At 47.6% G+C, this 13,563-nt stretch overlaps 1 protein-coding gene and 1 long non-coding RNA gene across 2 annotated transcripts; both read left to right on the top strand.

Moving 5' to 3' along the window:
- Nucleotides 1-349: 349 nt before the first annotated feature.
- On the top strand, nucleotides 350-8,175 carry LOC119114642 (uncharacterized). The gene is made up of 5 exons (XM_037238682.1): nucleotides 350-443; nucleotides 760-810; nucleotides 4,261-4,402; nucleotides 6,831-6,858; nucleotides 8,088-8,175. Exons 1-5 carry the CDS (start codon nucleotides 414-416, stop codon nucleotides 8,173-8,175), a joined length of 339 nt encoding a protein of 112 aa, XP_037094577.1. The 5' UTR covers nucleotides 350-413.
- A 715-nt stretch (nucleotides 8,176-8,890) lies between these two features.
- On the top strand, nucleotides 8,891-12,836 carry LOC119103295 (uncharacterized). The gene is made up of 3 exons (XR_005094742.1): nucleotides 8,891-9,000; nucleotides 12,501-12,588; nucleotides 12,771-12,836. It is a non-coding gene; the product is annotated as an uncharacterized LOC119103295 (long non-coding RNA).
- The last annotated feature ends 727 nt before the right edge of the window (nucleotides 12,837-13,563 follow it).

The following is a 13,563-nucleotide window of genomic DNA, read 5'->3' as shown; positions in this document are numbered from 1 at the left end:
TACATCCGGTTTCCCAGACGCGCAGTGGTTAACGCTGATGCGTTAACCACTCACTACCGGTACCCCTCAGGTCTTTTGTGTAAAGCGGTGTCAGTCAGTGAACGAGTCTGGGACGGTCCTTGCGCGCTTAAGATCTGCTCCTCAGGTTGCGTCGGTAACTGTTAGCCGTGATTTGGCTACATTGGTCAGTTGTCCCATATGATGGGATCTCTGTCACTGTCAGTGCAGTTGGGAAGCGTCTAAATGTACTTCTGCGCGCACCAGACCTTGCAATCAATGACACGCAAATCTGCCTCACATTCAGGCATCACGTTCGTGGGCAATGAAACAATGACCAGTTCGACGCCAGCCAGTATGTGGATGCGACGCTGAACGAGACAAGCCATCAGATCGTGTTCAGCACGCTGCCCAGTATGGACGGCGTGAGAGACTACAATCATTCGGTAAGGCAACGCGACACCACCTCTCGTTGTTCGGGCTGACTTGTCTTGGATTAGGGCGCATAGCCTCCCGGGCTCCAGCGTAATTGCAACGAGCGTTCGGGCTGAACCGTGGCCATCCGCGTCAGTGATCGTCATGAGTCCGCTGCATTGGAAACAATTTTGGATCTGTTGTGGAAATTGAAAATGTTCAGCGCTACCAACTTCCCAAAACTTTGATTCATCCGAATTTTAGCCGTTATGTTTTCACACCACTCACGTACGAGTGCGTCTGTTTTGCGCGAAATGAACAGCTTATACAATGCACATCGCTTTTCAGGCAAACATCAATTCTATGACCGGGACGTGCCAGATGGAGTGCGGCAAAGACGTAAGTATCTTCTCGAATGCGGGAGACACGATCCTGGTTGGAATGTGGATACACACACATAACACTTCTGTCTATCATGGGTGCTGTCGTTCACCGTAAGGGTTATATTAAGCTGTCAATCTGACTACCTGTCCTGTTGGAGAAAAGACTGAAAAACTAAAAATCTACAATTATTGATCGGTTCAGCATCAAAGAATACCATGAGTACCTATGAAAGTTGTGATAAAGCACTTGTCAGCGCCATAATACGTCGATTAGTTACGAAAAATTAAAACTAGGATATTAGCAGCTCCCAGCCATTGCACGCCGTCATGGAGCGTCCCCCGAAGGTTGGGCGGCAATATTCTGCAGAAATCGCATTTGCACTGAGAAAAATGTTTCCAAGTCGTTCCAGGTCCAGGCAGTCATAGGGAACGTTAACTATCTACGAGATCCCATAGTCCTCCCAGGAACTGCAGCTCCTGGGACCCTTATGACTTTGGGAATATACAAGAGACAATTTAAGTAAACTTTTGACGCTTCCTATCCCTTAATATCGACGCTTCCTATCCCTATTGCTTAACTCTGCGGGGTCGCGCCATCCCTTTGACTATGTAGCTTCTGGAGCCATGTCTCACCCTTCAAAAGTCGGACTGCCCCAAGAGGCCCACATAGCTTGCATGTGTCTCGCCCTGCCATGTGTGTCTTACGCTGTCATGTTTGAGTTTTACGCTGCCGTGTGCGAGCCTTACGCTGTCATGTTTGAGTTTTACGCTGCCGTGTGCGAGCCTTACGCTGTCATGTTTGAGTTTTACGCTGCCGTGTGCGAGCCTTACGCTGTCATGTTTGAGTTTTACGCTGCCGTGTGCGAGCCTTACGCTGTCATGTTTGAGTTTTACGCTGCCGTGTGCGAGCCTTACGCTGTCATGTTTGAGTTTTACGCTGCCGTGTGCGAGCCTTACGCTGTCATGTTTGAGTTTTACGCTGCCGTGTGCGAGCCTTACGCTGTCATGTTTGAGTTTTACGCTGCCGTGTGCGAGCCTTACGCTGTCATGTGGGGGTCTTACGCTATATCGCGTAAGGGTCTCAGTAAAGTCATGAGAGAAACGTGGTACATAGGTTCAAAATCTCAGTGGAAAAAGCTCAGAAGTCCAAAGAGTCCAGCTACCCTCGACGGACATTTAGAATGGCTCCAATGAGGCATCTTAACCCACCACGAGGGGGCCTCACTTATTGCCCTTGGCATAAGGAGAACTACACGGGCTTTATCTGTGGACCGGCAGCTGCGCCGGCGGAGTTGGGGCTGGGGGGGGGGGGGGGGGGGGGGGGGGGGGGGGGGGGGGGGGGGGGGGGGTGGGGGGAGGGGTGGCTGGGCGGTGGCGTTGCATTGGTTCAAACGGGGCTGGCAAGTGGGCAGGCTTCGATGGCCAGGAGCGCCCCGAAGGACCAGATGGGAACTGAGGAGCATCACAGAGGGCCAGGTAGGAACTGAAGAGCGCTTTGAGGGACCAGTTGGGAACTGAGGAGCGACACGAAGGACCAGGTGGGAACTGAGGAGCGCCACAGGGGGCCAGGTAGGAACTGAGGAGCGCTGTGAAGGACCAGGTGGGAACTGAGGAGTGTTACGGAGGACCAGGTGGGAACTGAGGAGCGTTACAGGGGGCCAGGTAGGAACTGAGGAGCGTCACAGAGGGTCAGGTAGGAACTGAGGAGCGCTGTGAAGGACCGGGTGGGAACTGAGGAGTGTTACGGAAGACCAGGTGGGAACTGAGGAGCGCCACAGGGGGCCAGGTAGGAACTGAGGAGCGCTGTGAAGGACCAGGTGGGAACTAAGGGGCGACACAGAATGCCAGGTGGTAACTGAGGAGCGTCATAGAGGGTCAGGTGGTAACTGAGAAGCGCCGCAGATGGCCGGGTCATGACCTGCCGTCATGTCCGGTCGGGTGGGGTCAGGGACCGCGCTGGCGCTGTTCGGACGGGTCGTCGGCGTGCGTAGTGAGGTCGGTCCCTTCCCAGGATCACTAGAGCTCAGGTGCCACCTCACATGACTCGGGTTTACTTCTTTTCGATTTGCTTCTTTTTTCGGATTTGCTTTTTTGACGCAACTGATTCCGTACCATGCCCACGGGCTGGACAAACTGGCAAGTGAGACGGCTGGCTGCATCGGGCGAAGTTACGGCGCTGGTAACGGCGACCTGAGAGGCGTGGAATTGAGGATTGAGCTCATTCAGATGATAACCGAAAGACTCAAATTCCTTAAACATTGAAACTTCACATGAGACTTTAGTTTACTCCACGCTGCTCGTGAGATAGATTCCCAGGGCCGACGGTGCTGTTGTGTTTTCTGACAGACCGAAGATGGAAGGCAGCCATGTCACTGCGACTAAGAACCTGGAAAATTAGCACGGCCCTAGTAAGATATGCTTTTATGGAATGAAACGTACGCCTTTTGCCTTAACTTGTGGGCGTGATATAACATTTCGCTACACTTTATGAAATGAAGGGAAAGTGGGCAACGATTTACGGGTACCGCTTCGTTTTTATTTCATTAGTGAGTTCGAATGAATTTCATAAACTGGCCAAGTTGAGAACAGTGTGGTTTTACAACGCACACATCACGACTCGCGCTAAGCATAACCGGCGCTCTGGAACATCAGGACTTAGTTATCAGTCAACTGGAGGGGAAAAGGAAGTTAGACGTCAAGTTACCATTTGCTTCAGTTACTATAATCTACAACGTTCCTAGCAGCGCCACAGCGACCACGAGTGCGCGGGGTTTAGCAAACCATTACGCTGCAAAAACCGAAAGCTGTGAGAAGGACAAAAAATGTCGGGAGTCCAAATGCCCCGCCACTACATTTTGCTTGGGCATCCACCTGTACAGTCGAGATATTTGCACTTTGCTGTTTACAACATGCGACTTGCTCATATTATCCATCTTCATTCAGTTATGTCGCAGTAGTCAAGCAGGTGATAATTGTGATGATTTGACATCGTTTTTCTTGAGCATTCAGATGCATAGACGTCGTCATGTATGCGAGATATTCTGTTAAGTTTAAGCTCTTACATCGATGACGCCATAAATGAAAAATGCTCGCCCCCTTCTTAATCCATCATACTTCGCAGCTTTTGATTATGCTGTCGGGTCGTGCCCAGTATCTTCAGAGGCCACAATTCGGCTTAATCTTAGTTCAGGAAACGGATTTTCCTTGAAATTCCTGCCAATGCTAATAACGCTCGATGAGATCCCGGACTAGAACTGACCAGTTTTGATGGATGATGCATCAAACGAGGGCTTGGGCTCTGAATGGTAGCATTTTACGACCAGGAATTGTAATATTCAGACGAGCGATTTGTTTGGATTTTGGGATTTTGCTTTGGCTGCTTTCGTATTACAGATCGGCAGCGATGCTTGTATTTCTGCCTATCCTGTTAAAGACCGCAGCGTGGACGTTTGTTTCCTAATTGCAGACCGGCAGCTTCGAGTTTACCGCCTACGTCAAAGACGCCAACACAGCAACACCTAAGTTCAGCCTTCCGACGTATACCGTGCATGTACCGGAGATGTTTCCAAAGGGCCTGGCTCTGCCGAACTCAGCAATATTCGCCTCAGGTACGGATGCTACTGTGAGCCCTCACACCGACCATCCGCAGCAACCGCCGTCGCCAACATAGTGGAATTTATGCCGTGGGATCAACTCCCGTCCATGACAATTCTTTTCGCCAGAACGGTGGCCATCAACGTTGTGAGTTACTGGAACAGCCTGAGTGTTATAGATTTGGTTTTAAGTGAAGCATATTATTGTGTAACATCGATGTGATCTTTGGCATGACAGTTTTAAGCATGTTACGTGAGTTTTTTAACTTTTCAGTTAGGGGGTTTGATTGTTCAGCAGCTCAGTAATTCATTATAAAAAACATTTGGTCATATTCGGAACAAAGTGTACAAAAATCCATGGCAACGAGATACTGATTTTAAATAGAAGGTATTGTATGGCCGGCTAATTATGGATATGCACCAATTGTTCAACCATTAGCCAGTCTCTTAAAAAATAATATTGCAGGTTATTGTCGTTAATCGAAGATGATGCTCAGATAACCGTATAATTCAATTTCTCCTAGCAAATATACATTTTTCAAGCACAAATTCGACGTTTAAGAAAAATGTTCAGAAAATTTGCAACCTATGACAAATAGGCACCAACAATCTTGCCAGAGCTTGTACATGCTAGGTATTCGTAAGCGTAAGTGGTTTTCTTTGGTGAGACGCATGCCCAGGCATTAAGTAGCAGTTGCAAAGAAACAAGGGAGTAGAGCACCACATGTGTGGGAAGAAATAGATATGTATATTACACACATATATATATATATATATATATATATATATATATATATATGCATATGTACACAAGAATAGATAGTGATTGGTTCAACCATTCAGGCAAGAAACCTTGTTTGGGGCATCCCAAAACGAATAGTTGTAGTGATGCTGCCTGAGCAAGCAGATTCTTCGCAAAAAAATGCTTGAATTCATTTAAATCGAGCAAAGATGTGGGCGGAGTTTACAAAAGTTGCTATGCTGTATGCTTGATTCATGCAAGTTGCAACACAGAAAGACTTTCAAAATGAGATATAGCAAGTGCCATTGTCTACCTGCCTTGGGTGACAGAACCATAGTGTGCAAAAGTGTTTATCAACTAGCGTGACATAATGAAGGGTTTCACCTTCAAACATTTTCTTCAGCTTCATAACACAGCCGAGCACGAGTTATGCATCGTTAGACAAGTCAGTCCACATGCAAATCATATACCTCACAAAATTACGCAAAATTACAACTTGTAATATTGGTGTCGCATGGAGCAATTACCATACATTACGTAATTGCATTACATTTGCTTAACTTACAGGATATATGTATATACAAATATATATATATATATATATATATATATATATATATATATATATATATATATGTGTGTGTGTGTGTGTGTGTGTCTCTGTGTGTGTGTTACACAAACATCTTCATGTATTATGATCATGGACATTGTGTACACTGCCAGTATGTGCCTATATTAAAAAGGAAATGGTGACTTACGGCTACCAGAGAGATCGTTTCAAAGGGATGAAGAACTCTTTAACACGCGCTGGAAGTTGTTTCAGCAAAGCCCGCTGATCGACCCATATCTAACATGTGTTGCCCGAGCACTTCGTCCACCCCTTTTATCTGAGCTGTTGTTCCTAGCTTCACACAGCTTATTTCCTCAGATGAAAATGTTTCGCGTGCGTGTTCGTGTACGGCAAAAATAGATAGAATATGCATAAAACGCTTACGATCGCCTTGGAAGCCAGCGCAATCGGCTGATAACAGTTCTGAAGCTATGAAGACACAGGTCCTGGCCAATCCTTTCCTGCTGAGTCGCATGTTGGAATTGCGGAAGCGACCCCAAGGCTGCGCGATCAGGTTAGCAACAAAAAAAATTCTGAGGATTCCTTTTCCTGCGTTCCTGTGTTCTCATCTGAGCTGGGCGACATTCGCAGACGCGGACGCCGGGTCTCAGAACCACGCCGTCTCGTTCTCTTGCGTTCCTGTGTTCTCATTTGAGCTGGGCGACATTTGCAGACGCGGACGCCGGGCCTCAGAACTACGCCGTCTCGTTCTCTTGCGTTCCTGTGTTCTCATCTGAGCTTGGCGACATTTGCAGACGCGGACGCCGAATTTTATAACTACGCCGTCTCGCTCACCTGCGTTCCTGTGTTCTCATCTGAGCTGGGCGACATTTGCAGACGCGGATGCCGAATTTTATAACTACGCTCGCCGTCTCGTTCTCCTGCGTTCCTGTTCTCTCATCTGAGCTGGGCGACATTTGCAGACGCGGACGCCGAATTTTGAACTACGACGTACGCTCTCGTTCACCTACGTTCCTGTGTTGTCATCTGAGCTGGGCGACATTTCAACGCGGACGCCGAATTTTATAAACTACGCCGTCCTCGCTCACCTGCGTTCCTGTGTTGTCATCTGAGCTGGGCGACATTCGCAGACGCCGACGCCGAACCTCAAACTACGCCGTCCGTTTTTTTCCTTGGACGAGGACGACACTTTTGGCCTCTCAGATCCCGTCAAAACGTCGGATGTCGAGCCAACTTACACCGCCCAGCTGGTTCTGAAAAGCCGCTGGACTGGAGCAAAATCAAGTTGTACAATCTGGCCGTCACGGCAAAGTAAGGCCCATTCTTTTTTTTTTGCGGTGATAGGAACATCATCACGCATCGAAAAAGCTTGCTCTTCATGCAAAGTGACATAATCTTTGGCGGTTCGTTATCTATGGCATCTTTCCTAGATGTTGTGTCCCAGACATTTCGCTCTAGAGTGACAACTAACGCTTACGTCTGTCATCAAATGCGTTCCCAAGAGGTTTCTAGGGCGGCTTGTTATGACTTTTGTCACTCTGAAATGCATTTCTTTTGTTTTGTTTGCTTTTAAGCTGTTGCCAGACCTGACGTAGTCAAGCTAGATCAAGTTGATATTTGTAACAGGATTCGAATTTCTAAAGCTCACGCGATTTCAACCTTGACGGCCTATATTTTGCAGCTTTGAAAACCTTCCTTACCCTAATTTCCACAGCGATGCTGCTGGTTTTGTTTGTAGTTTAGCTGGACGGGCCAGCGCAACAACATTTAGTCCTTTGACCTGATTTGACATAATACAGGTCATACCTTGCAACGCCCGTAGTGCCTGCCTGAAAAGCGTTGTTAGAATGTAGTTTAACGCCCTCTTCTGTTTGCTATAGCTTGCGTAGTTTATGAAGATAATGCAAGTGGTCTACTAAGTGTTGCTTAATAGACCCCTTTTGGCTCTAATGACCTGTTCCTTTTCACATGTACCAAATCACATTTAACATTGTTTCCCCGCACTTCTGATGGAGTTCGGTAAGAGCTATCCGATGCCTTTTTCCACGTGGCTTTTTCTCCGGCTTATTTAACTCGCACGGCGAATATGAAAAAACACAGTGGGGGGGGGGGGGGGGAGAGGTTTACATGTTATCTCTGTGAGCGAACACAGGCCTTTGGGCGTTCTAATGATGCCAAAATGAGAGAATAACAGAATACTGGTCATCGACGTTTGAAAGCTTTGGTGCCGGCTCTGGCCCTGACACCGACTCCGGCTCTGACGCCGGATCTGGCCCTGGTGCCGGCTATGGCTCTGGCTCTGGCCCTCCCTGGCCCTTGGCCCTGGCTCCTGGCTCTGGGCTGCCCCCTGGCCCCGTGCCGGCTTTTCTCTGGCTCTGGCTCTGAAGCCGACTCTGGCCCTGGTGCCGGCTCTGGTTCTGGGTCTCTCTGGCGGCCGGCTCTGGCTCTACGCGCTACGCGCACGGACTTTTCTAAGAGGAGCCCGAGTGTTGGATAGGCCCAACACTGTGACAAGTTAATATTTGCGACGTATGCTAAGCTGCCGTAAACGTCATGCTGTGTTAAGACTTTGGCACCCTTTTACATAAGGTGCTCGGCTCGCTTTGAGCTAGTCCGCGCGCCGTCTCAAAGAGAGAGACTGGTGGCAGCTGCTGCCAATAGCTGGCATTTCCCCTGTCAAATCTCCGGAGTGCTGGTATCTGTTGAGACTGTGGCTCCTTGTTTCGGAAACAAGTTTGAAAATCTGGTAGAACCAGCAGGCAGTTTTGAATTACTGCTCATATTTGTCTCGACTACGTCTTGCAGCGCGAAATATCAGCGCATCTCTTTTTTCTTCTCAGTTATTCAACGAAAAGGTCATACGTACTGTCCTTGTTTATGTACAAGGCTCCTCGCAGTTACGCTGAACAATTACATGCATATTTCATTTAGATGAAACAGTTATCTTAGACTTGTCGGGGTACTTCTATCTTTGGTGGAACAGAGTCTTTAAAATTGTTAATAAAATTCAAAGGCTATTGCAAAACAATAACAAGGCCTTGAGAGCAAAGCTTACGCGGGGATGGGGTCAAATCACCGCGATGAAAAAAACAACAAAAAACGGTCGGAAATCATGCTATGCTGTCTTACTCAGGAAGAGACACATACGCTGCTCCACGTCTGTTAACACCGTGTTTTGTCCCTCAGGATCCCGATGGCCGCTCTGACACGGCCACCATCAAGGTGGTGGTTGACGACATCGATAACAAGCAGCCTGACTTTGATGAGATGAGCTACAGCACTGAGGTGGTCGACCCGGAGGTTGGTTTAGTTGGTTGGTTGGTTGATATGACATGTGCGACCAATGCGGATGACAATCAAAGTGTACACAGATGATGTACACAGTGTACCTGATTGATGTACACAATCAGGTGTACACACATGAAGTAAAGGCCTTTATCTGTCACTATCTGGACATTTGTGGCAGACCTGAAACCGTTTTTTCTGTTGGTTAATGCCAGTGTGCATCATTTCGTCATTGGCCTTAACGACGCGTTCAGTACCCGCGTTTTACGGTTGTTTTTTTGAGCAAACCGTACCGAACCGATCCTACACGAACATCAGCGGTCTGGAAGTGCGTCGATAACTATCATGCACGCATCTTAAAAAGTGTGTACGAGGGCAGATGACCAGTGTTTACAAGTGCCGAATTAGGTGGCCTGTAAAGAATACAACGTGGTTTTCACGGCATTAGCCGTGAAGCGTGATGTTAGAACAGAGTGTGTTTCTATGATAAACATGGGGGAAGCTCATTGGTCAAGAAGGCAAAACAAGGACCGAGGGTGATAAGATGGGTTAATTACTCAAAAACGGACAGTCCTCAGCGTGCCAGGCTCAACTGAACGATTCGTCTAATGACAAGGATGTAGGACCGAGTGAATGACAAGGATGTAGGATCGAGCGAATGACAAGGATGTAGGATCAAGTGAGTGACAAGGATGTAGGATCGAGCGAATGACAAGGATGTAGGATCGAGCGAATGACAAGGATGTAGGATCGAGTGAGTGACAGACTATCCGCTCGCGCCCGGGGGTCTGAGACAATGCGCCCAGCCAAGGGGAGTTCTTCTCCACTGGGATCTCCGACCTTCGAACGCCGTGTGAGAAACCATTTAAAGGTTAAGAAACCATTTAAAGGTTTCTAAAGATAAAACCAGTTAAGTATAAAAGTTCGAAGGTAAAGAAACCATTTAAGACACCATTTAAAGGGCTTGCCAGACCATGAAAGAGCACGACTGACCATGTGACCAGTGCAACATTTTGTGTTTTGCTGTGCTCAGAATAATATATATACAGATCTTCAGGTACTCGAGATCACATAGCTGCTGTTTACATTATGCATAGTCCCTTCGACTCTAGGCAATGTATTTGTAACAAGCTGACAACATGTACGTTGGTACATGAAATTATGCGTCATCAGCTTCAAAAATACGATAAGGAGGATACAAACATCGCACTCGTTCATATAGCCTCTCCCCTACTGGAAAGATAGGCCTTGATCTTTTATGACTTAATGTGACCTTGCATGTCCTCGCGTGACACATTGTGACCTTGTTATGCATAAAAAGGATGTAACAAAATGTTTTCTGTAGATAATTCGAATTCTGCATCCAAAATTACGAATCTGCATATTTTGAGCTCAGCACTGCTTTTCAGAAAGTACCATAGATAGGTCATGACCAGGGACAAAGTCACGTGCGCCGCGGTCATATGATGGCTGGCATGTAAGTTAATAGTGTTTTCCTCATAAAGTAGAACTGAAACTACTCAAGCATCCGTGCAAACTTGCATTATTTACCAAAAAGCCAGAAATTGGCCCGACTTAAGATCACTGACTTCGGTTTTTCCGAAAAATCATAAAAGATTAACTCTGGGCACTAACGTCCTATTACCATAGCATGCTTGAGAAATGACAAATAAACTACACAAAGTTACGTGTGGTCAAAGTCACTGATCTTAGGACATAAAAACTCGATATTTGCGCAACGACACGAATGAAAATGCATGGCACTGGAATTAAATGTCGCTGCGAGCGTTCGTTTTTGACCTGTGCCCGAAAAGCCCTAGGGGAAAGTCAACTCCCTCGGCGAGGCGCGGGCTGATACCATAGAAGAATGGAGTACACTCGAATGGGTTTAAAGTCGCATGAATTCCGTTTGGTATGGTACGTTTTCGTTTGTGTGGGCTCGCTCCATGCTTTTGAAATGTGCTTATTCTTAAGCGGCTCAGGCCCAGGTCTGATGCATATTTCGTGCGAGGTACTTTCGCGTCCTGCGCAACATCGCCTCTGGCAACTTCTTAAATAGCAGCACTCAACGCTTGACTTACCACAGCGCCACAAACGGGGGGCCGCCGTGGCATGTGTCGCTCACCAGGTTGTCAGCCGCAGATTGTTTGGGTTGGCAGCATGATAGTTTAGATAGATTTGGTTTGTATTTGGATTTTATTAAACAAAGTGCAACTTGCCCCGCCATGATGTTCTAGCTGTTTTCCATGGAAGCAGTCCATAGACTTCGTAGGGCCGTCATGTACCTTCAACGGCTCTGTATCGTGTTGTTGTTGTCCTGCGGTAGCTACGTTCACCTCGTGTCGTTGACAGGAGGTAGTTAGGATGCCCGTGCCCTTGGACGCCGCACTCTGCGCTCGGTCTGCCTGCCGAAGATCTCCAGCAATATCCGAGGTGATCTCTTAAATTTAGTCGATGACCCTCCAGGTGACGTTCATATAGCTGACCTGAGGTCAATTCGGACGTGCCTACCTGAGGACGATAATTATATACTGGTGTAACCCACAATACAGTTCAATGCTAAAAAAAAAACAAAAAAGACACTGGGATTTACTGCAAAATCAACGATGCGAGCCCACGTAATGGCGTTATGAACGCTTTGCGTGTTATGGTGTTTTGTCGGTTTTTCGCTTTTACGGTTTTTGTGGTGTCATAAATGCAACTTTTAGGGCGGCTTTCATCTCCCACTTGACAATATTGAATACCATATCATTTAACTATAACCCTTGCGTAAAGAACGCCAACCACCCAAAAACCCAGAGACTGTGTCCATTGATTAGTCGTCTAGAATATCTAATGTACTTACATATTGACTATGATATTATATATATAATATATCTCTATATATTTTATTTATTATCTGATATCTCTCTGCTCTCTCTCTCCTGCTTCTTCTCCTCTTCTCCTCTCTCTCTCTCTCTATATCTCCGCTCTCTCATCTTCTCGATCTCTGATTATACATTTTATGATGACTAGGTACCTAGGCTCAACTAGAATCGCTAATAGTAGTAGTCGCTAATAACAGTAGTATTCAAATCCTGACATTTCGCAAGCCATGCAGCGATCAAGGCCGATAAACGTATAATGGTCTTGTTATACATATGTGGCACTCGTGAACACGATATTTAGATTATGTACCGCCGTCAACTGGCTCTCAATCGATGCTGTGCAATGTACAATGACGTAATCATATAATGATGCATCGACGAGCATATTTCCTAAAGAGAGAATTTGTAGTGTCTAGAGCAGTTTTTTTCTGTTTAGAAGCGTGCCAACAGTTACAAGTGAGCCTGTTTCATCATATCTTTTCGTTTTTACGATAACTTCATGTGTGAAACATATCCTATTTGCCCCAGTTTTGCTAGTTAGGTACTTTAGATTTTTGGTATGTGATTATCTAAGCAATATCATCTTAAAAGGTTGACTGCTTTGCGCAACAGGTCTTTCCAACATCTCAGCGCGTGTCTTTGTTGCAGGCGCTGGGGCCGTTGAACGTCACCATTCACGCGACCGATCCGGACGCGCCCCACACTCTGAAATACACAATGCAAGATCCTTCGGGAGGTAGGCTTCTCTTGGAAACCCTTTCCTGACCGTTTCAAGGTTATTTCTTCAAGATGAACTAGATCACCTTCAGTGCATCCCAACGTAGAGCCGAGGATACGCCGAGGATTAGGCGAAAGAAGCGGGATAGGGTTAGTGCACATCACCATGAATCACCGCTGCGTCATGTTCGATTGTTTCAGCCGGCTGGGACAGCTTCTTCACGCTGAATCCGGATACCGCCGAGTTCAGCCTAACCCAGTCGCTTAGCATCACCTCAATAGCACCGCCACGGCCATCACATTTCTGCTGCATAACGGAATGTAGTCAGCGCCCAGCTCCAGCCAATTCACCTACGCATGCACGTGTGCCGCAACTTTGTCGCGCAAACATATCGCGTCTAGAAAGACAGAATCTCCCCTGCGATGTTGCTTCGTAAGGCGCTGGGCGGTGATGCGATTCGGTAAGAGCGAGCCGGCGGTGGATGCGCCGTGGCAGCGGTGTGCTGGCGACGACCCAGAGGATGTGACCCGGCGACGACCCTCAGGATGTGACCCGGTGACGACCCTCAGGATGCGACCCGGTGACGACCCAGAGGATGTGACCCGGCAACGGCTCTCAGGATGTGACCCGGCGACGACCCTCAGTATGTGACCCGGCGACGACCCTCAGGATGTGACCCGGTGACGACCCTCAGGATGTGACCCGGTGACGACCCTCAGGATGTGACCCGGCGACGACCCTCAGGATGTGACCCGGCGGCGACGACCCTCAGCATGTGACCCGGCGACGACCCTCAGGATGTGACCCGGTGACGACCCTCAGGATGTGACCTGTGCACGCTGTGGCCGATTGGGTGGAGCAGTCGAAATGCCCCGCGGGTATTGCTCTTGCTGGAGACGCTTCCATGCCAGCAATATTAGACGGCGGCCTAAGTGTTACCAAATTCGAAATGTACAATAGCTAGAAGAGACAGCATCGAAACTGATAGTTTGT

This window comes from Pollicipes pollicipes, unplaced genomic scaffold, assembly GCF_011947565.3.
Source record: "Pollicipes pollicipes isolate AB1234 unplaced genomic scaffold, Ppol_2.1 Scaffold_1600;HRSCAF=1878_pilon_pilon_pilon, whole genome shotgun sequence".
Classification (NCBI taxonomy): domain Eukaryota; kingdom Metazoa; phylum Arthropoda; class Thecostraca; order Pollicipedomorpha; family Pollicipedidae; genus Pollicipes; species Pollicipes pollicipes.
Note: the sequence above shows the minus strand (reverse complement) of the source record. Positions and strands in the feature narration are given on the sequence as shown.

Bases quoted from the DNA above. Each gene is read 5' to 3' on its own strand.
- LOC119114642 (XM_037238682.1), top strand. From the start codon at position 414: ATGGACGGCGTGAGAGACTACAATCATTCG. The intron at 444-759 runs GTAAGGCAACGC...ATCGCTTTTCAG, and splicing joins TGAGAGACTACAATCATTCG to GCAAACATCAATTCTATGAC. The intron at 4,403-6,830 runs GTACGGATGCTA...CGACATTCGCAG, and splicing joins CTCAGCAATATTCGCCTCAG to ACGCCGACGCCGAACCTCAA.